The sequence below is a fragment of the Loxodonta africana genome, chromosome 9, assembly GCF_030014295.1.
Source record: "Loxodonta africana isolate mLoxAfr1 chromosome 9, mLoxAfr1.hap2, whole genome shotgun sequence".
Taxonomy (NCBI): Eukaryota; Metazoa; Chordata; class Mammalia; order Proboscidea; family Elephantidae; genus Loxodonta; species Loxodonta africana.
Window position 1 is genome coordinate 76,733,216 of NC_087350.1, and position 27,881 is coordinate 76,761,096.

A 27,881-nucleotide genomic window follows, 5' to 3' on the forward strand; every position below is an offset into this window, starting at 1 on the left:
GAAGCTATGTGAAGCCATGTGCAGATAACTCAAACCCAGCCTTTAGTTGAAGTATCACAATTCCCTCTTGAAGAGCACATTGGAGAAAGGCTGGCCTGCCCTTATTTTTTTGGTGTTCCTCGAAGGGAAAAATTGCAGCTCACTAATTCTCCTAAAATGCTCTTTTCTTCCCCCACCTCACCTGGTAAATTCCTCGTATTCATCTTTCGTTGCCCCAGGACGATCCCCACCTCTGTGATCCCACTGAATTTCATTTATATATCTCACAGCACCCAGTCTGGTGCAAAGTTGGAAGTACCTGTATTCCTTTCCCTTATCACCTTGTGAATGCCCTGAAAGCAGAAGCTCCACTATCTTTGTATTCCCAGCTCACTAACCAAAAAACCCAAACCCATTGCTGTCGAGTTCATAGCGATACTATAGGATAGAGTAGAACCGACCCATAGGGTTACCAGGGAGCAGCTGGTGGATTCAAACTGCCAACGTTTTGGTTAGCAGCCAAGCTCTTAACCATTGCATCACCAGGGGTCCCAGCTCACTACAAAACCCGTTGCCATCGAGTCGATTCCGACTCGTAGCGACCCGATAGGACAGAGTAGAACTGCCCCATAGAGTTTCCAAGGAGCGCCTGGTGGATTTGAACTGCCAATCTTTCGGTTAGCAGCCGTAGTTCTTAACCACTGCGCCACCAGGGTTTCCCAGCTCACTACTAGTACTCAGTAAATCTCCAAAGGAAAAAAAAAAAGCCAAATAAATAATGAATAAAACACAAGAAAGCATAACCATAACTGCCTGCTTATCTGCCAGTCCCAGCTATCTGATGGTTGTGTCTGCAGGTGTGGATTTCGGTGAATCTGGTCACCATCAATCCTATGTCCTAAACAGGCTTTTAAGTTCTAAGAGTTTGTGTCTACAGTAAAATCTTACTGTGCACACCAAACCCAGAGATTTACGTAAATCTCAGAATGATACTCCAGAGCCCTACAGAGGTGCTGGGAAATTTTCCCATAAACTCTGCAAGTTTGTTGTGAGATAGCTAGTCACCTAGCTTAGTAACTCAGCCTTGAGGAAGGACAGGCAATACTGAGTTGACAAAAATTCCAGGTGTGTTTACAAAACATCAGACATTTACCATTAAGTATTAATGATCTACTTTTGCCAGGTTAAGGATACAACAGTGAACAAGAAAATGCCCCTTCCAAAAATAAGATAACTAAAGACACAAAGATTAGTCCAAAGGACTAATGGACCACATCTACCACGGCCTCCACCAGACTGAGTCCAGCACAACTAGATGGTGCCCAGCTACCACCACTGACTGCTCTGACAGGGATCACAATAGAGGGTCCCAGACAGAGCTGGAGGAAAATACAGAACAAAATTCTAACAAAAAAAATCCAGACAAACTAGTTTGACAGAGACTGGAGAAACCCCAAGAGTATGGCCCCCAGACACCCTTTTAGCTCGGTAACAAAGTCACCCTGAAGGTTCGCCGTTCAGCCAAAGATTAGACAGGCCCATAAAACAAGACTACAGGTGCACACCAGCCGAAGGACAAGGACTAGAAGGCAGGAGGGGACAGGAAAGCTGATAATAGGGAACCCAAGGTTGAGAAGGGAAGAGTGTTGACATGGGGTTGTTAACCCATGTTATAAAACAGTATATATATATATAGTATGTATATATAAAACAGTATATGTATATAAACAGTATATATATATGTGTGTGTGTGTGTATATATATATATATATATATATATATATATATATATATGAGTCAATCTAAAAGAAAATGCTCCTTCCATCATGGAGCTCAAAGTTGAGTGAAGGAGGAAAAAAAAAGATAAAATGCTTGTAAGTGCTATTGGGTGAGTTAACCACAGGGGCACAGAGGTGTGTGCTCAGCTTTGGGGAGCCTAAAGAAAGTGGCTTCTTGGCTAGGAACAGAAAGCTGTATTTTCCTAAATACATCAGGCTCCCTCTCCCCTCCAGGTGAATTATTAATCTTTCATCAGTACCTTACGGTAATAGCAAAGTTATACAAGGTGGGGGAGGGAGAGATCAGGGAAAAATGAGTTATTTTTTATATGAGATAAAATATTTTAAGGTATATATCCAAGGAGCTGGAATAGAGGGACTCAAAATTTACTTGTACGCCGATGTTCATCACAGCATTATTCACAACAACCGAAAGGTGGAAACAACTCAAGTGTCCATCAACAGATGAGTGGATAAACAAAATGTGGTATATACATACAATGAAATATTATTCAGCCATAAAGAGAAATGTAATTCTGATACATGGTATGATTTGAGTCAACCTTGAAAACATGCTGAATGAAATAAGTCAAGCACAAAAGGACAAATATTGTAGGACATATATAGAATAGGCAATTGCATAAAGACAAAATTTGATTAGTGGTTACCATCAGCTAGGGGGAGGAGGGACTGGGAGTTACTGCGTTTGAGTTGATGTAAAACTTTCGGACATGGACAGTGGTGTTGGTAGCACAACACGGTGAATGTAATTAATGTCACTGAATTGTACACTTAAAAATGGTTAAAATGGCAAACTTTTGTTACATATATATTTACCACAATATAATTAAGAAAAAAATTTTTTTAAATGATGCATGTAAAAACTAAGGCACTGGAGGACAGGAAGTCATCAAGACTAATTGATAGAAATGGAACGTATACAGATTGCCAAGACCTTATGGAGAGAGCTGCTAGGTATTGCTGACCTATTGCTTCTCTCTCCAACTCTGGTCCACTCAGATAAAAGATCACGTGTTGCGTCTCATGTGTTTTACTTGAGACGGCTGCCAAGAAGGATACTGGATGCCAGCTGTGTTGGTGCTCTGTGTAAGTCTGCCTAGATAGGATCAGCCTGATACTTAGATTGTTTTCTTGCCCTAACTGCTGCCCAGGATGGGGAACAGAACCAGCGTACCGATTCTGACTTATCAATTCTGATTTCATGAGCTAATTGAAAACATTGTTTAGTAATCCATTTCAGAAATCTCCTAGGATTCAAAGGTAAATCCCTGGTCTGTGGCTTCTGGAATCCAACTTTACCCCTTAAATTTAGACTTTTGACCAAACTCAGTGTGAAGGCACCTTTTTTTGTTTTCTGGTTCTTCAAGGGTTACAGGTTGTACTTGCACAATTACACCTACAAGTTCCCACTAACTTAAGGATGTTTTTTATCTGAGCCTAGAAATGATGCATTCTTTTAAATGTAGTTTTTTGTTGATTTTGTTTTTGGTAGCTCTGCACTGACTTTCATCACTCTTGTAACTAGGGTGACCATGTAATTTTTTTCATCCAAACCAGGACATCTGAGAGTAGAAGGGAGCATATTAATTTCACCAGGACTGTCTCAAAGTGCGATGTATGATCACCCTAATCCTAACCAGATTTTATACATTTTCATGTTTAGGTATCATTCTTTTTTTTTTTTTTAATTTTTATTGTGCTTTAAGTAAAAGTTTACAAATCAAGTCAGACTCTCATATAAAAATTTATAAACACCTTGCTATATACGCCTAATTGCTTTCCCCCTAATGAGACAGTACACTCTTCCCTCCATTCTCTCTTTTCATGTCCATTCGGCCAGCTTCTGACCCCCTCTACCCTCTCATCTCCCCTTCAGACAGGATATGCCAACAAAGTCTCATGTGTCTACTTGATCCAAGAAGTTCATTCTTCCCCAGTATCATTTTCTATCCTATAGCCTAGTCCAGTCCGTCTGAAGAGTTGGCTCCGGGCGTGGTTCCTGTCTTGGGCTAACAGAAGGTCTGGGGACCATGACCTCTGGGATCCTTCTAGTCTCAGACCATTAAGTCTGGTCTTTTTTACGAGAATTTGGGGTCTGCATCCCACTGCTCTCCTGCTACCTCAGGGGTTCTCTGTTGTGTCCCTGTTAGGGCAGTCATTGGTTGTAGCCAGGCACCAACTAGTTCTTCTGGTCTCAGGCTAATATCTCTGCTTTATGTGGCCCTTTCTGCCTCTTGGACTCATAATTACCTTGTGTCTTTGGTGTTCTTCATTCTTCTTTGCCCCAGGTGTGTTGAGACCAATTGATGCATCTTAGATGGCCGCTTGCTAGCGTTTAAGACCATGTTTGGGTATCATTCTTAATAGAGATGAAAAAGATTTACTTTCTGCCAGTCGACACTGATCATGATACCACCTTCTTAATAACTAAGCCTTTAAAAAAGTAATTTTAAGAATTTTTAGTATTTTTCTCAACTCTCCACTCGTTTTAGGTGTCTCTCTAACACTATTCTTGTAGGTACATGATACTGTTTTCATTAATGTGCCTTTCCTTTAAACCTTGGGAAAAATCATGGAAGCAATTACAATAACAGAAGCAGCTAACATTTGTGCAGTTACTATGAGCCAGGAGCCATTCTAGGCATTAATTCTTTCAGTTCTCATGACCCCCAGTGAGATGAGAGGTATTGTGGGGGGAGGGGCTAAGGAACTATCCAGTTGTTCCCCACCCTACCCATTCGTCATCTGGGCATCATTAATGGCGGTGTAGTTTTTCTTCCCCTTCTCATCACTGTACTTCATGCCATGAAATACTCCAGGAGGCAGATGAAATACTCCAGGAAGCTGTTCCCTGCCCTGAAAAAAGTTACAGTCTAGCTGGGGAGACCACCACTACAAAGAAAGAATTTTAAGCCTACGAAGTTCTAAAACAGAGAGTTAACCACAAGTGAAAATGGGTACCACTGAATTGCAATAGTCAAGAAATAGTCCTGTAGAAGTGGAAAACTTGGAACTTGACGGACTTGGGCACTAGAAGGTAAATTTCATGACTGTTTTCTCAACAAATATTTATAGAATAAACAGTAGGACAGGAAGACAGTGGGCATTCAGTGTTAAGCAGGGAATCTCACAAGCAGAGAGGCAAAAAAGCAGAAACCATTTCTTACATGTGGAAAAGGAAAACAAATAAACCAGATATACCAAGAACCAAGGCAAATATACCAAATGTGAGGCTTTATTGCTTTGGCAACAAAGTCAAAACAAACTCAGAGGGTTATAACAGTCTTATGTGATACAAAGCAGTGCATCAATTTTTTAAAACAAATTATTAGATTTAAAAGGATACAGCCACCCTAGCCTATATTTCCATCTAACCAGCCTCACCATTCACCGGCACTGAATTTCTTGGTTTTCTCTAAGCACACCATGCTCTTTTATGTTTTGATGGCTTTGTTCATGCAATTCCTCTGACACATGAAGACCCATAACCCCGTCTTCAATCAAGCCAACTCTTTTTTAGGGTACTGCTCAAATACCACGTGTTCCACAAAGCCTCCCTTTCTTTTCCAGACAGAATCAGTCACTCCATTCTCTGTGCCCTCATATTACCTTGTTTATTCCTCTTTTACGGTACTTAGCATGTTTTACTGCAATTACTTGCTTTAGATATTATCTGAGTTCATTACCCTAAGTGGTTTATAAGGGTAGATGCTATAGGTCTTATTTTTCTGTGTATGGCACCAGTACTCAACACATAACAGGAACTGAGTTAAATGTTTGTTAAATGAGTTACACGAGCACCACATGAACACAGAATAAATAACAAAGGAATTCAATAAGCTTTATAGAATCTGCAGTAATTCTCACCATTGGGCTTTTTCTTATGCTGACCCTTTCTAACACCAACGGTTTAACAATAAAATGTAGAACATCTTTGGTGGGTTTAATCAATGAAACTCAGGTAAACATATTTCTAGTGATTAACCTTAATAATATATCTCAAATACTTTGAGTAACATATAGAAAATGAGTAATGTTGAATATCTTTCTCAAATATTTATTAGTCAGGGTTTGTACAAGAGCTGGACAATGATCCATTCAAGGCTGGAGTTTCTATGCTGCTTTTTTGGCTACCAGACGCACAGGTGAGAAGACTGATACTGTTCTGAAGGGTTAGAAGTTGGATTTAATTACTTCCAGGGAAAAAAGTTTTCTTTTCCTAAGGAAACAATGTTTGGGTTTGTTTAAGAGCTCAAACAAACTTCAGCTGACTAGACAGTTTTGTAAAATTAAGTAGTACAGAAATTACTTAACCAGAAAAATGTAAACATAGTTTATTACCAGTTTGTAGCTGAAAATTGTTCCTGTGGAATACCTGCTTTTTAGTGGCATTGTCAGATGGCTGAGCAGTGAGTCTGAAGAGCGCTTATTTTATGTGAGTAGTTGGAAGAGATGAGACTGGGGCCAGAATGTGGAAGGCTGTGACTGCCAACCTAAGGAATTTGAAGTTTATCCGGTATTCAGTGGGAGCCACTGAAAATTTTTCAGTAGAAAAATAAAAAAATGGATCTGACTCTCCTTCTTGTGGCAGTGATGTGAGGATTGGCTTGAAGCTGGGGAAGATGAGGTAGGGGTATGAGGTAATAAAGTCTTTGACTAGAGTGATGGCCTTGAATGTATTTAGAAACGGATGCAACTAACATTCGAAGTAGAATGGACAGGACTTGGTGAGAGGCTAGATAAAAAGAACGCGGGGAGTCAAGTTGGTGATCACTAAGGTTATGGTTGGGAAATCCCTGGCCAGAATGGGAGAGGGCAGCCACCCATGAGAAAAAGCTTGTTACATAAAACCATTGCCGTCGATTCCAACTCATAGTGACCCTATAGGACAAAGTAGAACTGCCCCATAGGGTTTCCAAGGAGCGGCTGATGGGTTGGAACTGTAGACCTTTTGGTTAGCAGCTGAGTTCTTAACCACTGTGCTAGCAGGGCTCCTTATTACAAAAGGCAGAGCCAAAACTAGAACTCAGATCTCCTGATTCCCCATGCAATTCTCTTCCCACTATAGCAATGTTACGGTTCATCTTAAAGACCACAAGCCTCAGAAAGTAACTGATATGGTATAACAAAAACTCAGTTAAATTACTTGGAGGATTTTTTTTTTTTTCCCTTAGACTATGATTATAATCCTTAGCTCTTGTGCTAACTAGCTTTGTTACTTTGGGCAAATTGCCTTTGACACCTTTTACATTTTTATTTCAATTTATTTTGTTAACATTGAAACAAACAGATATATTTATCTCCCATAATAATGTAATTTCTTGGAAGGTAGCAAAGATGATAATATGTGGATCCTTTACCACTGATTATCATACCCAAGATCATTTATAATACTCTGTAAAAGGGCATTCAATTAATGAATATAAAATAAGAGAACCACTTGTTAAAAATAAAATGAAGCACTTAGAAACACACAATCCACATAGAACCTGAATTTTTTACAAATTTCTCCTAGAGGAGAAGCTCCCGTACCTTTTATTAGGCCTCTGATTACTGAAGAACATTATGTAAAATTCCTAAGTACCTGAGAGCCACAGCCATGTTACACTTCGTACAAGAGAAGAAAGCGTCCCATTTCACAGGAGAACTTGTCCCAGGCTTTACCTGCAGCCTTCATCCCAAAGACTTCATGTGGCAGCAATGAAGGGCAAAGGGTACCCTGAGAAAGACTTTCCATTTTTAAAGTTAACGCAAAGCATATTTTGGTTTCCGTACTTTCCATGGAGAAAAATGTTGTACACCATGTATTTACATTACAGGTTTCCTCAACTTCCTGCAGTTGATAGCACAAGTACTCAGTCCTTTGTCCTGTGCAAACTATCTATGGCAGTTACCAGCAGGCTGGCAGCCCAGAGGAGCATTTCCGGACTCTAAGGATTCTCCCTTTACAGCACTCTGCTTCAGTACAACTAAAAGCTCTCACTCTAAGAAGTCTGGCTAGTTTTGGCAGCACCAGCACAGTCTTGGCAGCCTCAGGTTACCGGCTCCAGCACAGAACGGGGGAAAGCTAAGCCTGAAGAGGGAAAGTTGGACTGAGGAAGGAAGAGAAGCGAGGTCATAAGGACCAGGGAGTGTAGTCTGTGACTAATACAAATGGAGGTGGCTTTCTTATGCGGTTTGCAAAATGTCTTTGGAAGCTATTCCAAAAGAAAAGTTTCAAAAATGTGTGGAGTAATAGTAGCATCACTACAGCAAGTACCACTCCAATCTATGAGTTACAGTAGATTTGTTTTCAAAAGCATTGCTTAACAGTTTTATTTTAAAATTAAGTATAAAAAGCTCTGTTTAAGCACTGGTTATAACCAATGAATATAAGAAAATTTGTAGGATGTATGATGAGATGGAAACACTTTATAAGCTAAGGATCAAATTCTGCACTCTGTACTTCTGAGTTTGGCCACAAATTTAATCTGATACTTGTAGGATATGACATTGAATTTTAAGATTTCTCTCTGAGCTGTACTGGCTCATTTATACTTCTAAACACTTAATACTTTATAGGTATATCGTTTATAGCTGATTAAGTACTAGCAATTTCTACAAAAACTGGCTATTAGGTTTTATTATGGATAAAATAGATATAATTTCTAAATAATTTCAAATTACATAGCTTTTTTCAAGTACTGTAACTTGCCTAAGTGTGAAGACTGCTGGAGTAATATTCCAACCCTGATGAGTAGCAAAAATCAAAGGTCTACGTAAATACTTGCAGTGGTGTCCCACACATTTTTACTGGCTCAGTAAACATAAGAATTCAAACAAGATGTAAGATTCCATTGCAGGTCTCCTCTCTCTTCTTCATGTCCTGACATAAAATTAGCCTGGCATTATAAGGAGTCCTTTGTGCTGCCAAGATGGTCTCAAAGCATGGCCAATTATGGATTAGTAGAGGGGGAATGGAAACCTTGGTGGTGTAGTGGTTAAGTGCTAAGGCTGCTAACCAAGAGGTCGGCAGTTCAAATCTGCCAGGCGCTCTTTGGAAACTCTATGGGGCATTTCTACTCTGTCCTATAGGGTCGCTATAAGTCAGAATCGACGGCAATCGGTTTGGTTTGGTTTTCGGTTTAGAGGCGGAATGTAATACGCAGTGATCAAGATTGGGCCATGTTGAGGAGCAGAATTCTGGAAATTACAGAATTAAATGATACAGCTGGGTAATAATGTTACTCATCACTAATTAACTAACTAATGTTAGTTAACTAGGCTGGACTGGCTATGTTAGAATCACCCATGGGGCTGAAGCTGAGGAATCTTGTTTTAAATCAGCACCCTGGGTAATTCTGATGCTCATTCTAGTTTGGGTACTTTGTGTTAAAGGGACAGCAAGAATCAGAAAATTTTTAAAAAGGAGAGGTTCAAAAGTAATGATTCCAACCTTATGGGTATTCAAAATCAAATACTGGATCAGAATCTGACATTTATTAAAATGATTTCCTTCTTGGAAGGAAAAGATATAAGTCAACAGATAGCAATACTTGACTCTCTCCAATTATTTAATGATAACATGAAATGGTGCTTTCTCTCACTGGAATTAATTCACTGATGAGATTCAAAAAGCAGGAAAAGTCTCTTTAGATTTGACGCAGAAGTAAAAGTTGGCAATCAATAAAAGGTATTAAAAATAAACTCAGCAAGGGAGAAGTGATAAAACATTCAATCCTCTTTTGAACCTGTTTGGCTCCTGGGCAAAAACAGCTCACACCTTCTGCGATGCCGATGCCTGCTCCTCTGTCCTCAGAAAGGGGAAAAGAGTAAGGCAACAGGTGGTTCTTTCCTATTTCAAATGAATTAGGGATGGAGGGTGAGGCTGTCTGCAACCTTAATTTTTTTTTTTTTTCCTGAGGTTTAAAACCTTCCAACTGTTGGAGACACACATTGGGTTGGGCCGGGCCATTCTTGCTGTCAATGTCAAGTGTTGAGATTAGCACCACAAATCCTTCATCAGTCCTGAGTCCTGCCATGGGGCTGAGTCCATCCTCATCTTGACTATGAGGAAAGGCAAGTGAGAATACCATCCTTGGGAGGAAAGAGCAGCTGCAAAAAGTGAAGGACAGAGGAGGAAGATAACAAAGCCTGGGAAAAACACAGTAGTAGAGACAGAAAGCTAGTTGGCACCAAAGGCCATTTCCCCAAAGGCCAGCTGAAAAGAAGACTTAAGTCAAAACTCCTTATGTGGCAGGTACAGCAGCCCCTTGAAATTGGAAGATGCTCCAGGAAATGATCTCATATTTCCCCCTGCTAATTTTTAACGCCAAATCTAATAATGTTGGGAATATTTGAGGATTAATTTTTTTCCTTTTTAACCTAGAGGTTACAGGAATGGATGGACAGAGATGGTAGACAACACACACACACACACACACACACACACACATACACAAAGCAGATTGTGAGAAAAGATCTCATTACACAAGGGTAGAATTCACCCCAAACAAAGAACTTCTCAAAATTACAGGGGAAGGAAGGCAGAGAGCACTAGATCTTTGAGGCCTGTGGAGACAGGCTGACACAAAGAGCTTTGCTGCTGGCTTCATAAATCCACCGCTTTAAATTCTGAGATTTTTATTTAACGAGCGGCAGAAGGAAGGGTTCAGAAAAGAAGCCAGTGTCACAGGTGAAGATTACTTGAAGAGCAGGTGGGCTTCTCTTTCCATTTTCTGCACTTTTAATTTTCTTAACCAGAAATCTGGGGGGTTCACGAAAAGCAATAGGATCCACCAACTGGGCCCCATTATCAAGTTCACCTCTACCCCTACCCTAGCTAGATACTGCTAAGAAAGGTTCTTCAACTCCTGTTCTTCTCCTTGTTAACAGACCTAAATAATCTCCTACAAATATGCTTGGCCTTAGGATCTCCAAGTCAGCGTTATGGAAGAAACTATTGTTTATGGAAGTATTTCCACACATCCCGTCTTTGTCGGCGTTATGGGTTCAGTTTCTACATGTACAGGCAGAAAATATGCTCTTTGGCAGTCTTTAAACTTTACCTGACAGACATTATATACCCTCAGCCCTGGCTCCTCAATCTCTAACATCTCCACTAACACCCCGGCAAACAACAAAATATATCTACTTATACAGTTCAATCCCGTTTGAACATCTACAGCCACTATCTTGATATACTTGTTTCAAAAGTTGGCTGAGTGTCTGTCAACAGCAGCAAAGGCCATCATTAGGATAGATGTGTTGGTGCCAATAATGCTGCAGTGTGATTTTTAACTGCATTTTTTGTCAGTTTGGCTGGGAAGATCTGGACAGCTGGAAGTGAGCTTTTCCATCATTTTCTGTCTCCTTCTTTGTATCAATTTTCCACCTGTGAAGCCCAACACCCCGCCACCAAGTGCAGCTGCAATTCCTGCCACTTTGAAGCCTGCAAGGAGGCCAATTGGACCCCCCACCACTCCTCCAATGAGTGCACCTGCCACAGGCAGAGCTGCCAGCTTGTATTTTGCAGCCTGTAAAAAAAAAAATTCAATTTAGAAATTGAGTTGAGAATATCTGCCTGTGGTGATGTGCATTTTCCTCTCATTACTCCTGGCAATGCCTCTTTAACTCTTGGTATATAATTAACCTTAGAGATTGTACCTGTGGGTGGAAAAGAAAGTATTCCACAGGTACCGCCATTGCTCCAGATCTCAGAACTCAGAGAAATCAGCTACAGAGAGTGGACTGCAACACATTGATTTTACTTGCAAAACAGTCAATCCACTATCTATCTAGCTAGCTCATTTAAACGGTTTCAGCAGCCGCAGAGCCCCCCAAAGCTTTTACATTACACAGAGTTTATTCTGTGGCTATGTACCTGGGGTTAAAAGCAACATTCTGCGGAAAATAGATGGTCCCACACCACGCATGCTGTCATGTCCTTACACATCTGCCCCTACTGGATTCTTGCAAACCTTCTCTCATTCTTCTCCCTGAACCTCTGCAAATATTCCCTTGTAGCACCGAATGCCTTAGAGTGGGGCTTCAGTTTATTCTCTTTAAAAAAATTTCTCTCCTGACGAAATGAATCTTAGAATAGAATATTACAACAATCATTGATTTCTTGTGCTACCTATGTGTCATTTCTTCCTTATTTCCTTAACTGCTGGTTCCCTCAACATTAAAGAGAACAGATCAATTGGGTTAATACTAGAGATTCCTGGGAGCCGGAGTACCATTGATTTGTCAGCAGGAGCAGAATCGTACCTTCCCCAAGTTCTTGGTTCCCTCTTGCACATTCACAGCAGCACTGTTGACATGGTCTTCAATGCTGTCAATCTTCTCCTGCTGAGACTGGATGCAAAGGAATTATGAGGGCGCGTTCCTGCTGGGCAGCCACAGTAAGCCAATACACACTATTTTAATTCCTGTAATCAGGGCCGGGTACTGCAGCCTTGCAGGCTTAATGGTGGTTCATTAATAGCATCTGATAAACCATGTCGAAAGTACAAATTCACTTTTATGGAAAAAAGAAGGGGACTTAATTATTTGGTAATAAAAGGGTGGCACCTCTATAGCAAGAAAGCATCTCATAGTAAAATTCATTCACACATACAAACATATTATACTCCAAATAAATCTACTTTCCAAGAGGAAAAAAAAAAAAAAACCAAATAAGCATTTACACATCACGTTAGGTTTGATGGAAAAAACAAAAACATAATTGGTCTTCTTTGAAGATTCAGTTAAAAATAGGCAAATTTACCTTAGGAGTAGAATACCCTTGATCCAATAAATACAAATTGTTAGGCTTTAGGACTAAGAATACAATATGGTTTGGTCTGCCATGAGATCTTTCCACCTGTGATACGCAGTGGGGGGCAGTGAATGAATTCACTGTCCTGTGTTTTATTTCTGGACATTATCATACATTTAAAATCATGACAAGTTAAAACGTTTCACATCAAATATATTAGTGAAGTACCTACATCAAAATGGCAGCACCTGTACTGAAACAACAGAAATTATGACTCACAGACTCTCCAGGTAGAAGGAATGCCTAGGTCACTGAGTGCAACCTTCCTCTCAAATGTGTGACTCTCCACTGCCACATTTCTGACAAGTGGTCATGGAACCTCTGCTCAACCCCTTAGTGACAGGCACTCATTACTTCCCAGAGGAACACAACCTTATGTACATGGAATTTACATACAATAATATCCCATTTTAAGTGTACAGTATGATAAATTTTGACAAGTGTAGAAACTCATGTATTCACCATCACAGGAGCCCTAGTGGTGCAGGTGTTAAAGTGCTCAGCTGCTAACTGAGGGTTGGCAGTTCAAACCCACCAGCCACTCCTTGGGAGAACAATGTGGCAGTTGGCTTCCATAAAGATTTACTTCCGTAAAACCCTATGGGGCAGCTCTGCTCTGTCCTTTAGGGTTGCTATGAGTCAGAATTAACTCAATGGCAATGGGTTTGGTTTTTGGTTTGGTAACCACCATCACATTTAATATAATTTTGTTGTATTTTTTTTTTAATTCACAGAAAAAGAATTCCTCTGTGATCTCAGCTAAATGCCACCTTCTGTGATTGTGAAATAATTCAACTTTAATCATGAAGTGTTTGACTGCTTTTATGTAACTGACCTATTCGCTTATACGGAAGTGAATTTGAGGAGGCGTCCTGGTGGTACAGTGGTTAAAGCACTTGGCTGCTTTCTGTTCCCACCATTGTAACCCATTTGTAACCACCATTTAAGAACAAAACAGCCAACCTTTTTAGGAAGGAGCATTAAAAACTATTTCCCTGAAGCCTTGAGATCACATCTGGGGTATAGAAATGGCAACAATCCTGGCAGACTCCTTTCTCTTGCTGGAATTACTTTTGGGTTGAGGTAAGAAGGACATGTTGGTTGTTCTCCCTCTACCCCTCAACTCATCAAGATACGGAGGTCAATGGTAGACTTTTATACCCGTGGTTTATCTGTATCAGCATAAACTGTTTCAGGCAAATATGGAAAGGGTTGAGGGGTGTCCCAAATAGAAACCATGATAACCCATTGCCGTTGAGTCGATTCCGACCCATAGCAACCCTAAAAGACAGAGTAGAACTGCCCCACAGAGTTTCCAAGGAGCGCATGGTGGATTCAAACTGCCGACCTTCTGGTTTGCAGCTGTAGCTCTTAACCATTACACCACTAGGGTTTCCAGAAACAATGATAGGGTGTCAGAAATCCAGACAAGTTGCATTTATTATTGCTGATCCTATGCTTCTATGAATTAGAAAAAGAAAGCTGACATTAAAGAAGTTTTACTGTCTGAGGAAAATAAAAATTGAATGAAGGAATGCTACGAGAGACCTAATGTTTTAGTGCCCTAAAATTTCAAGCACCATAGGAAAAAATTTAATAAAAAAAATTTCTATAAGAAAGAAATATAGGAGTTACCAGTTTCTTGGGAAGTTCAGGATGAGTTTTTCTCCTTATACTTACTTCAACCCCATGATGATTATTATCCTCATTCAACAGATGAGAAAACTGATACCTAGAGAGCTTGCTCTGTCCAAGGGTACACAGTGGCAGTGCCAGGATTTGAATACAGGATATCTTTGTTCAAAGGTGGTGCTCTTAATCCTGTCTAAAAACCAAAAAAACCAAACCTGTTGCCGTTGAGTGAATTCCAACTCATAGTTGTTCTAAAAGTGTGAGAATCAGGGCTTTGAACCAGTTTGAAAGCCCTGGTGAGAATCACAGAAGGGCAACATCACAATCACCTGAGAACTTGTTAGAAATGCAAATTTTAGGCCCCACCCCAGGCCTAAACCAAACCAAAACCAAGCCCATTGCTTCAGAGTCGATTGGGACTCCTAGTGACCCTATAGGACAAAGTAGAACTGCCCCATAGGGTTTCCAAGGAGCAGCTGGTGGGTTTGAACTGCCAACCTTTTGGCTGGTAGCTGAGCTCTTAACCACTGCACCACCAGGGCTCCAAAAAATATATAGAACCCTTTTTATAGGAAAAAATTCTCAAAAGACTCTGCGTCCATAGATTTCATTTTAAGAAACACTGAATTAGGTTGCCTTATTGGCCTGGCCAAAAAAGAAAAGAAAACTGAATCTTAATGAGCAGTTACAGGAGCAACTAAAGATTCTGAAGAAAATGTAGTTCATGAAGTTAATATCTGTCAAGCAGAATGCAACAGGGGCAGTTGATTTCAAAACTAATAAAGAACTGTTCTTCCTTTGAATGCTTGTTGTGGATACTTGTAGGCTCAGCATCCTCTACACCAAGCAACAGTAATACATTCAAGAAATCCATCCTCAAATCCATTTACATCACTATAACGCTCTTCCTTGTGTGCTTGTGCGTGTGTGTGTGTGGGGGGGTGGTTTCAGTAGTGCAGTTTTGTTAAATGTGCTTGGGACATTATGAAATTCTTTAAGAAGATAACGCCAAAGCTCCAGGTATTTTCCTTTATTCCTGACTTCTAAATTCCAGCCAGTCTTCAAGGTCAAGCTGCAGTCTTAGATCTTGACCAATCCAGTTAATACTGCTTCTGAACTCATATGGTATGTAATCTATACACTTTAATCATATGCAATCCTATACACAGAAAAGCCTAGAAGCAAAATGCAAACATGATATACAGGCAGAGTACACGGTCATACTGGCTTAGAGTAGGCAATAAGCACAGTAGGTAAACAGGATGTTGACAGCAGGGAATTCAGCAGTAGGAAAGGGACTGAAGGAACTCTAGTCCTAAAATGCTTAAAGGTAATGGTGATGGCATAACTGGAATTCTAAACAAAGAATCAAAGAGGGAATCAAATGGGGGAGGAATAAAAGGAATACAGTTGAGGCGAGTAGAAGGAAAGGGGCTGTGAAGTAATAGACATCTCATTTAGTCCTCCCATTAATTTTAAGAGGCTCAGTGTTGTCAATAACATCCCGAAGGTTACACAGGTCAAATGGAGGAATGTGATTCCATTACAAGCCATTTTCTATGCATCCAGAGTAAAACTTGATTACAAAAGGGAAAAAGGCAAGAGGTAGAAAACAAAACAGGACCAACTGCAAGAATGGCATGTTGTTGATCTACTACTGGCCCAGTGTCCTTTAAATTCCCTTCCAGGAAGGGAAGAGGGCACCTGAACAATAAAGGTTAAAGGAAAATGGAGCAGCAGTGTACATAGTATATATTAATTTATTAACATTTATTGGATCACATTTGACTGCTCAGTAGCTTTATAGGTACTTTTTTAATACTATTTTCTATTCTTCACTGAGCTTAGCACAGTGCTATGCACGTCGGAAGCGATTAATTAAATACACGGCTAATTTGCCAGATACTATCGTGTCCATGTGATGATAAGGAGAGGATGCGGTCACTCTGGTTATGTTCCCAAGTCATTCTGTGCCTAAATGGAGCTTCTGTGAGTCTTTGGCCATGTGGTCATGAGAACTCAGTCACTCTGGGAATAATAATCAAGGGTTCTCCTTTGAGCTTTTGTCTAACAGCACTCTGTCTCATGTCCTTACATAGATTATTATAAATAGGACATTTGTATAGCTCTATGGCTTTTTTTTTTTTTTTTATGGCTATAGTCAGAATGTTCCTGAATAAATCTTCCCTAGATCAGGGGTTAAGAGTTGCCTAGCTAACTCAACTGGACATACAACTGTTAAATGACCTCAAGCCCTTAATTTTCCTTTCATTTTTTTTTATGCCTACTCCCATTGGAAGGGAAGTATATTTGTCTTAGGTAGGAAGAACTTTATATATATTTAGTTTTATAAATCAACTTTATTGAGATATAATTTACATACATTAAAACACATATTTTAAGTGTACAGATCGATGACTTTTGATAAATGTTTATGTAACCATACATATATGGATTTTATAAATTACATTATATTCAAATATTCTCAGTTAAAATAACTGAATAAATCTTGATTTAAAAAACACAGTAAAACCTGTAAAAGCTGGAACCTGTGTAAGGTGCAAAGCTGTTAAAGAAGGAAAACTAAAATATTTTCCACTAATAGGGAGGATAGAAAAGTGGTAAGACTGCACCCTGTCAAAGGCAGAAAACTTACGAGACCTGGAAAAACAAGGCAGTCCCATTAAGTTCCAGTTCTCATGGGTTTCACTGTGTATTAATAGATTATACAGATATCTAATCCAGAGACTTTGTTTTATTTCTCCTGATTTACAGACATCAGAAAAGGAAAATGTTTCAGACAATTTAGTGCATTTAAATTTAGGATAACATTTTTAAAAACTATCTACAAACTAGAACTAGACGGAGTAAGGGCCCTGTACTGAAAGCCTAGAAATTATTTCTCAGAAGGATCACATACAGAATCAAGTGTTCTCAGAGGAGAAAACGCGGCAGTGAGGGCAGGGTGAGAAAAGATGGTATTGGCCTCAAAACCTTGAAAAACTTTTATATGGAAGAAAGACAAAACTTGCTCAATTATGTGGCTCCAGATAGCAAAAGTTCCAGAGGGAAGTTATTAGAGGACAGTGTTTACTTCACATAAGTAAGAACTTCTAAGAATTAGAGCTCCCAAGCGAGATGGTTGAAATATCCCTGCACAATTAATTGTTCAAAAAGAGGCTAGAAAACCACCTATTTCGGAAGCTGGGCAAGAGTAGAAGGATTACATTAGTTAACCTATCAAGCAAGGCCTTTCCAAATCCAATTCTGAAGCTGTGTGATTCTAGGACCTTCTTATAATTTAAAGTCAGCTCTCAAGGAAACCATAACTCAAAGATGGACAACCCTAAAATCGTGGTTTGATTAAGAACAAAGACATAAACTTAGACAAAATTATAAGCAGAAACAGGCTTGTAGTTACATAGATACATACATACATGCATACATACTCATACTTCCTACTTTCCCATAATTCCCAGGAAGGGAAAATTAAAAAAACTTTAGAACAATAATGACAGAAAATATGTTTAATCTGTGACACCAAAATCTACGTTGTACTTCCTAACCTATGTTAGCAGTATCACTGGCTACCCCATTGTGCAGAATAAAGCCTTATCTTTGACGCTTTCATCTTCCTGGGGTGACTGTGTCAATTAAGTCCATCCCCCAAATCCCTCTCAATTGTTCTTTAGCTTTCAACTTGTACTGCCACTGCTGTAGGTTAAACTCTTGCAAGTGACTCCTAACTAGTCCTCCTGCCTATAATCCTTCCCCTACCCTAGGCCATTATCCATACTACTAACAGTGATTTTTCTGAAGCAAAGACTGCTTACATCACTCTAACCTGCTCAAAAATCTACATTGGTTCCCTAATGCCTACAAAGTGAAGTTCAAATTCTTTACCATGGCTTTCAATGATAACACAGTCTGGCCTGCACTCTCCTTGCTTGCCCACAGTACATCAGGCTTTGCTTACACTGGAGTACTGGTCACTCCTGAACAGGCCGTATACTTTTCTACTCTATGTCTTTGTTCACCTGATCTAAAATGCATCCGTCATCACCACCTGTGGACATTTTACTCATTTTCAAGGCTCATGCAAACGCTACCTACCTATGTGAAGCTATCCTTAATGTTTCCACCTCACAACGCCTGCCTTCTTCCGCTGGAATTAAGTGCTTCCTTGGAGCTGATAGTACTTCTCCTCATAACTTATTTTTTGCATTTAACAATCATTCTTGAAATATCAGTTTTTGGGGCCCAAGCCTATCTCCACCCAAGAATTTCTGAAGAAATGAGAGCAGGCTTCATTTATTTCTACACTGACCCTTGTCAGACCCCCAAAGTCAAGGATCTAACACAGTGCCTCAAAACACATAACAAATGCTCAACAAATGTTTATTGAATTGATCTGCAATTTCAGGACAGTTAGACTTCTACCATGGCTCAATACCAGTCTTAAAAATTGTAATATTTTAGTTAAAATTCTAATAAAAGCCTAGCGAGTGATAAAAGCCTCTCATGCCAATATTCTAACAACTCTGAGCCAAAAACAGTTACATACTTACATTCACTAGTAATGAGAATTCGGTGACCAGTTGGCTAAGTTCAATCAAGTCCTTAAAAAGAGAGAGAGAGAGGAAATTACTTACTTTTATGCCTCACAGCTACCAAAAAGAAAATCGTTTTTAACATACCGCTTCTAAGGTTTCCCATGATTCTGCGGCATTTTGATCTCGAGGAATTTCAGGCAACGCATATATCTGAGTCAAACTCTGAGGACTAGCTTCAGCTTTGGTACTGTGAAACGTTCCTGGATGAACACAGCCCCACGTTTAGAGTTTATTTGCTTTGTTAGAAAGAAGGCAGCATGAATCAATTCCACAAAACAATTTCCATGTAAAATGCTTATTAATTGAATTCAGGCTAAAAGTAAATTGATTTTTCTGTAAAAATAGAATTATTCATTCATGGCAGCTTGTTGCCCAGATTAGTTAACAAATGCTTTTAAAATTATTCTACAAAGTCATCTAAAAAACTGGCTACAAATGCTATCTATCTAATCTGAGTAATTTGTGCTAAATGTAGAAGAAGCACCAAAGGAAAACTAGTCTATTTAGCTAATGTTCCAGGAAGAGACATCCAGGAGACAGATTTAACACTGAAACATTGCTAAATCCTTAATCTTTGCTTTAGCTATTTTAGTAATAAACAGCATATTTACAAGATGTTAAAAGTGGGGAGATAATGTCTTTTGATCAATAAAAATCAGTCACACTGGTAACAATAATTTTGCCACCAAACTAACACCTTTTATCACGTGCATCTTTTCATACATGTTGTCACCCTTCTTGTTCTTGGATTCATTCTTCTGGCCCATGTCTCCATTGCTTCTTCTACTTCTTTTCAGAATTTAAAAAATCATGGACCAAATGGGATTATTTAATTCCACCTTCAAACCTTTCTTATTTCTTTCTATTGGTTTTTACCAATTATTCATTCATTCAACACTGACATTATATGTATATAAATGTATATATACAGCACAGTGTATATGCCAGTCAGATGCTGGGGATACAATGGTAAACCATAAGAACAGTTCCAAAGAGGCACCACAGCATAGTGGTTAGGAGCATAAGCTTTTTCAGAAAAACCTGGGTTAGAGCTGTGGTTTGACTATTTACGGCTCTTTGACTTGGGGAGGATTTAATCTCTGACTTATTTTTCTCACTTGTAAAATAAGGTGATATTTACCTCAGAGAGTTTTTGAAAGGATAAAAGGAAATAATGCATAGAAACTACTTTGCACAGTACCTGGCATATGTATCAAGTACAAGTGCTCAATGGTTACTATAGCTGCTCCAGCTGCTACTATTAATGCAGCTTACTGTATAATGTGTGGTATAAACCAAAAAAAAAAAAAAAAAAAACCCAGCTGCTGCTGCTGCTATTATTAATGCCACTTACTGTATAATGTGTGATTTAAACAAACAAAATCAAACCCGTTGCCACTGAGTCAACCCTATAGGACAGAGTAGAACTGCTCCCTAGCATTCCCAAGGAGCGGCAGGTAGATTCGCATTGCCAACCTTTTGGTTAGCAGCTGAGCTCTTAAACACTGCACCACGAGGGCTCCAATGTGTGAAAAAAAAATTTTTTTTTTTTTATATAGACATGTTTAAAGTTAGTACAGTTTGATAAGAATGATGATATGGATAAGTATGGAGCATTATGTGAGAACAGAAGAGAGGTATTTAACTTAGACTTGTGGAGGGGAGAGTAGTCAGAGAAGCAGAAGTCTGAAGCTGAAGATGAACAGAAATTATACAGGTGAACTGGGGTGGGAGTGGAGAGAAGCAGAGTATTCAGGTCAAGGAAAACAATATGTGCACAGGCTTGGGAATGGAAAGAAGTTCAGCAGAGCTGAAGCATAGACTGTGACAAGGAAAAACGCAAACGTTGAGGCTGGAAATCTAAACTGAGATTATTCATGGTATTATAACCTATGTTAAAGAGCTTCATCTTCTCTTAAGATACATATGGAACTATTAAAAGGAACCGAAGACTATTGGAAAGCTGGAGGGTGCCACAGTCAGGTCTTAGATTTAGAAAGGGAACCATATCTGTAGTGTGAAGATAAATAAGGATGGAGCTGAAGGTGAGAAAATTAGAGAGAGAGCTGAAGGTGAGAAAATTAGAGAGGTAAAAAAAAAAAGAGTCGGAAGGTTCTGCAATATGTCTAGTGCAAAACGATGAAGATCTGCTTTAGGATAGTGGCAGTGGAATTGGAAAGAAGGGGTCTGAAAGATCAGATATATCAGGAGACAATTCTAAAACAAGAGTATACTGATAGACAGACAGACAGACAGACAGACAGATACAGTATTTTGTGGCAGTTCCAATGTGAGGGTGCCATCTGCCACAACTTGGTGTGGTTGTGTAGCCTATGGGAAAGCTTCCTAGAAAGGTGATGTAACCAGGAAATGAAGAGAGGAATATACATTCTAAGTGGAGAGACCAGCATAAACAAAGGCCTTCAATGAAGAAAAATATAGCTTACCATGAAAATCAGCAGTTTGATGTTGCCTAAGCATAAAGTAAAAGACAAGAATTTATGAGAAAAAGATATTACTGATGGTTAGGAGAGGGCTTGTAAGCCAGTTAAAGGCCTTGGACTTAAGCTGGTGGACAGAGGAGAGTTACTGAAGCAGAGGAAAACATGGTGACATGTGATACCTGAACTACTCCTAAAAGAAAGTCATTATAACTCTAAGCTCATCTTCTCTCAATTCTTTTTTTTAACCTAGCCTATAGCTCAATGGTATTTTATAAGACTGCATTACTCTTTTACCTTCATAGTCTATGGATGTTTTACCTACTTCTCAAGAAAAAGCCTGTTTGAATTGCTTTGGAAGGGCATGACGGTCAATTAGTTGACTGAAAAGTATTTGTGGGCTTATCAGAATTGATGGTGTTCTTTTATTTTTGTATTTTAACTTATCTGAATATATTTCCTTAACTTAAAGGAACAGCAAAACATCAGATATAGAATAAGTTTTACATTTCATTATGGCAATTATCCAGTATTTTAAAAGTTCTCAATGATCTTTGCAAATGCTTAAAATAATTAATTACCATATGCTCTAAGTTATCACATAAAGACACCTTTATTTTCACTTCAACCAAGATAAACGAATTACTCTATGACCTTTCTTCCACTTAGTATTTCTCCTGTAATATGGATTTCAGCTTCTTTAATACAGTGACAAATAATGATAACTTCATTATCACTAACAGACCAAATGCACAGCAGAACTTTCTAAACACCATGCCTACTGTACAGATTTTTTTAAGCTATAACCCCTGGACAGTTAAAACGGGGAGGATCTGAACGAAGTATGCCAAGGTACACAACAAAATGAAGAGAGACTGCCATATATAAATTCTTCATTTAAAAATGAAAGGGTGGGAAAGGTTTGACATTTTTAACAAACATAAAAGATTTCCATCAGTAAAAAGTAAGAAATGTTTGTCATTTACGTCTCATTTGAAACCAAACTGCGTATGCATCTTAGTTCAAATAGAGTCTTAGAACAAAGAAGTCTGTTTTTTTCCACGGAAAACCCTGCTTTAAACTCACAACTCTGTACGCCACACATCAATGCAAGGCATGACTATCAATTAAGAAAGGAAATCTTTTAATATCTACAACTTTCATAATTTGTTTCAGCTTGCATTAAAAACCACTACCTCAGCGATCATCCTTTCACTTCAAACTTTTATATAATTCTGCGGATATGATGAGGCAAAACATGGTGATAGATCATAGCTGCAGGAAAGAAGGCTGAAGAACTCTTAGCCTGTCCACAAAAGTCAAAATTGCAGTTGTTTCATGTGACATAACAATCTCAGAGAGTTCCATCTACATGCAAATAATGGCAAGTGCAAAGGGCAAGTAGAATATGTATCACTCACCACTACTTTTCAAACTCCAGAATTGTTCTAAGATCTTACTATTGGCTATAAACTCAAAAAAACATATTTGTAGTTCAAGTGCAAAATAAGCTTAATAACATGGACATAAGACTTCCCTTCCTCTTTATAGATCCAAATATTCTCTTTCTTTCTCCATACTTCAAGAGAAGAAATGGTTCTACCAAGAATTACAACATGAAATATATATAAGAAATTTCCACTAAACACTACTAGGAAAATTATCAATCTAAATTAATTTAAAGGCATTCCTTGAATTTTTTCATGTTCTGATAGCTTTAAAAATAGTGAAATTAATTTACTGATCATCTACATAAATCTATCAACCACAATAAAGTGACTTCTATGCCACGCTTAACTTAGCTGAAAAAGAAGACTTCTGAGAAAATTCAAACCAACTGAAAATACAGATTCTGAATAATATAATACAAAAACCATGTACATGTTTCACAAAACTGTTCTGTACATGCATATTCCTGCGATAAAATCTAATATTTCATCAAAACTCAATATGCTGGTCTGAAGTTCCCAACAGTTTTCAGATTGGATTCTTTTCTTTTGTGAATATTTGTTTAAAATGTAGTAAGATGCTGTTCCTACCACGCTGGTGAAGTGTGTATGCTGGATGGGGAGGAAAGAAAGACAAGCAGTGTTTCACTCCATACGACCTGATATACCTTTCTAAATACAAATCAAATGTGTAGCCTGATCACCTCTCTTGGTGGGAGGCAATATGCTAAAAAGGAACCACGACCCACAAGGGAGACAGAAGGGAGTTTCTCAGATCAAGCAAGATTGGCAGAGAAGATTCACTTTGGGAACTCTCAGAGTCTGGACAAAAGAGACAGCAAAATCATCCCAGTTTCCCTCTAAGCTGCTTTCATTCTCCAGGGAACATAAAACATCCTACTCTTCTTGTTATTTCTATCTGTAAACGAAAAACTATTTTTGTATTTTTGATCTTATGGAGATGTGGCAACACTGCTCCTGAATCTTTGGTGATGTTTCCAGCCAATTTATTTAGAATCAGATTGAATTTTTAAAGGAAAAAGTATTTTAAGGCACTTAACTTCTATGCAAATGAAACACATTTTTCTGTATAGGCTGTCACTACTATAATGAGCATCTAAAGCAAAAAAATGAGGAAAAGCTGGAGGGCACAGGATAAAACATGAATGACAGAACTAAGTCTATAGCTAAAACACCACATATGGAGAAAACCAATTCCCATCCCACTACTGAAGTATTATATAAATTCATTACTTGATTTCTTTTCATTGTTCTCCTTTGCCATCTTCTCAATTATTTCTTAACAATATTTCTGGACTTGTTTGTCTAGTAGAATTCTCACATTTGGTAAAACACTCAGGCACTTGGTGAGACAGTTCATTTTAACTGCTTTATGTTGGCAATGGCTTCACAGTCAAAGCACCATCTGACCAACAGGCCATTCATAACGTAAATTCTGCACACTGTTTTAGGTGTAATCTAGATTCGTGACTTTTTAAAAACCTGGATACGACTGTCTCAATCAAATCAGCACTAGTTTTGAGGTTTAATTTTAGTTTTCTCCAACCAGCAAGTGATTAGGGCTTTAGCTTATTTACTGTTCCATGAACTGAGAAGTTTGAGAATCAAGAGAGTTGGAATGTGAATTTCACCTGCTATTTCTTCTCCTTCACACACTGGCTCTGCCCCAGTCCTTTTCATTGCCTCTGTACACATGTTTCCTTCAGTTTTGCCAAAATTTTTTTTACACCAGTCAGCTTCCTACGGGGAAAGTTAATTGCCAGCAAATTGGGTAAGCTGCCTTTTGCCAATAATCACCCAATTCCTCTGATGATATATAAACCCAAGACTGTTGAGCCCAAACAGTTCTACTGGTGGAAACACAAACAATGTAATAATAAAACACAAACTGAAGCAGCAAGTATTAGATTATTATCCTATCGAGAGGAACCTCTCAGATAGACCTCAACATTTTTGTTTGCTAGGGAATTGCTGGTGGGTAATACAAAGCTACACAGCCAAGAAGACTGGTGCCAGCTACTCCTTCCAGAAAATCCAGCTTAACTTCACTGCTGTTACTGCCATCGCAACTCTCACAATGTCTAGGTGCATAAGACTGACCCTTAATCACATGGAACTAAAGTCCAGTTTCTTTACACACGCACTTAAAGTGTCGGTTTCCACTAAATGATAAAAACAACATTCAGCCTTATCAGGATGGGGTGGTAACTACAGGTGAACAGAATAATGAAAACAATAACTACACACTACATAAAGTATTTTCCTCAATACTCTTCAGCCCATGGTTGAGAGCTACCATCTTCTCCCCAGAATATTTTAGGTACTGGTTATTCACATAGCAAAGTGATTGCAGCACATCTGAAATTGCAAAATTGTCCCTAAAAAGGTATTCATTTCTACTTATAAAACATTTACTAATAGTCCACTATGACACAGTGGCTGCAACAATGGGCTCAAACACAGCAACAATTGTGAGGATGGCACAGGACCAGGCAACATTTTGCTCTGTTGTACACAGTGTCGCTGTGAGTTGGAACCAACTTGACAGCACCTAATAACAACGACAACATGTACCAAGCATTGTACGAGGTTCTAAAGACACAATAAAAGCAAGATTATTCAGAAACTCTGGATGATGGCCTGAATTATTCTTCTGATGTTGTTTTGATTTCCCTGTAAACTGCTGGATCATTAGCACTGAAATATGAAATTAAAAATAATCTGGCTTTGCAGATAGGAGGTGGTGTAGAGGCTCCTGAGTAAATGAAAAGAGAAAAACCAGGCAAGTGTAGTGTTCCTCAGATTCTAATCTAATCTGTAATTTATTTATACCCTAACCATTCCATAAGGATTTAAGACAATTTAGATGGATACATAAAATGTTAACAGAACGGTATAAATTGAAAATAAAAGAGAGAGAGAGACACACACACACACAAAAAGAGGGAAAAACAAGAGTACCAATTATAAAATAAGGCCAGGATAGTTTAAAAACCTGGCTTTCAGTGGGTTAAAAATTTTGGCTTTAAGCTTTTCAGTAGACAACTCAAGTGGGAAAGCCTTATCAGTTATGTCATTCAATGCTCATAACACAAAAAGAGAGTAACTGCTCAGAAATACTTGTAGTTAGGTACCGTCAAGTTGGCTCTGACTCATAGCCACCCTATATACAACAGAACAAAACACTGCCCCGTACTGTGCCATCCTCACAACTGTTGGTATGCTTGAGCCCATCATTGCAGCCACTGTGTCAATCCATCTCATCAAAGATCTTCCTCTCTTTCACTAACCCTCTACTTTACCAAGGATGATGTCCTCCAGGAGCTGGTCCCTCCTGATAACATGCCCAAAGTACATGAGACAAAGTCTCACCATCCTTGCCTGTAAGGAGCATTCTGGCTGTACTTATTCCATGACGGACCTGTTTGTTCTTCTGGCAGTCCATCGTATATTCAATATTTTTTGCCAACACCATAATTCAAAGGCATCAATTCTTCTTCAGTCTTCCTTATTCATTGTCCAGCTTTTTCATGCTTATGAGGTGATTGAAAATATCACGGCTTGGGTCAGGTGTACCTTAGTCCTCAAGGTCACATCTTTGCTTTTTAACACTTTAAAGAGGTCTTTTGCGGCAGATCTGCCCAACGCAATATGTCATTTGATTTCTTGACTGCTGTTTCCATGGGCATTGATTGTGGATCCAAGTAAAGTTAAATCTTTGAAGCTTCAGTATTTTATTGACTTATTATAATGTTGCTTATTGGTTCAGTTGTGAGGCTTTCTGTTTCTTTATGCTAAGGTCTAATTCATACTGAAGGCAGTAGTCTTCTATCTCTCTCAGTATGTGCTTCAAGTCCTCTTCACTTTCAGCAAACAAGGTTATGTCTCTGCATATCGCAGTTGTTAATGAGTCTTCCTCCAATCTTGATGCGTTCTTCTTCATATAGTCCAGCTTCTTGGGTTATTTGCTCAGCATACAGATTGAATAAGTATGGTGAAAGGATTTAATACTCATAATACAAAAACAAAGCAACTGCTCAAAACATATTACTATGTACTAAATCAAGAATCTTTTTCAGGGTTCCTTATGAAGATGTTACTATAATATAATCCACAATTATCAATTATATTTTTTGAAGAACATAATGACAAGTTTCACAGGGCACTGATGATGGCAGGGCCCCCGATGCAGGTTTTTTTATATTGTCAGTTGAATTCAGAGAACTGAATTGGAAGATAGATGTAACATGCAAACTATAATGCCTAAGAAAAAAGTATGCCTAACAGGTCACCCCTCCCACCTGCAAATGAGTGATGAGTAGTCTGCATGCAAGGGTGAAATTCCTTAGAAAATATTTTAAAATTTCTTTTCAATACACAGACAAATAGGTACTTGAGGTCTTAAAGTTTCACTTCATACAGTATAGCCTCAAAATTTTTATTCTGCCAAACTTTCTTGGTAAGAATTTCTAGACATACTCAGTCCCCGGATTCAGTTAATTGGAATTGGAATAGCAGATGATCCCTAGAGTTCTATAGGTAATCTGCAATACCTAGACAGGGAGATGAGCTGTAATTAATTGCTTTACTATGATCAAGAATCCACCATGCGTCTGTCAGTTTGTCGTACTGTTGTGGCTTGCATGTTGCTGTGATACTGGAAGCTTTGCCATCGGTATTTCAAATACCAGCAGAGTCACCCTTGGTAGACAGGTTTCAGCAGAACTTCCAGACTAAGACAGACCAGGAAGAAGGACCTGGCAGTCTCTTTCTGAAAAAATTGGCCAATGAAAATCTTTCGGATAGCAGCAGAGCATTGTCTGATATAGTGCCAGAAGATGAACCCCCGAAGCTGGAAGGCACTCAAAATATGACTGGGGTAGAGCCGCCTCCTGAAAGTAGAATCAACCTTAAATGGCACCGGTGGAGTCAAGATTTCAGGACCTTCATTTGCTGATGTAGCACGACTCAAGATGAGGAGAAATAGCTGCAAACATCCATTAATAATCAGAACATGGAATGTACGAAGTATGAATCGAGGAAAATTAGAAATTGTCAAAAATAAAATGGAATGCATAAAGATCTGTAGCCTAGCATTAGTGAGCTGAAATGGACTGCTATTGGACATTTTTTTTTTTATTAACTTT

At 38.8% G+C, this 27,881-nt stretch overlaps 1 protein-coding gene across 2 annotated transcripts in view; it reads right to left on the reverse strand.

The window, feature by feature from the left end:
- STX17 (syntaxin 17) overlaps positions 1–27,881 on the reverse strand; it is a 73,840-nt gene that overhangs the window by 6,923 nt on the left and 39,036 nt on the right. The window contains exons 5-8 of one of the 2 annotated variants that reach the window (XM_010587800.3): positions 18,909–19,024; positions 18,780–18,830; positions 12,030–12,116; positions 6,880–11,293 (exon numbers count right to left, since the gene is read on the reverse strand). In XM_010587800.3, coding sequence (XP_010586102.1) covers positions 11,054–11,293; positions 12,030–12,116; positions 18,780–18,830; positions 18,909–19,024 — 494 coding nt within the window. In that variant the 3' untranslated portion in view covers positions 6,880–11,053. Of the gene's footprint in view, positions 1–6,879; positions 11,294–12,029; positions 12,117–18,779; positions 18,831–18,908; positions 19,025–27,881 lie in introns of those variants that run through there. The other variant, XM_064291666.1, reaches the window with a different exon arrangement.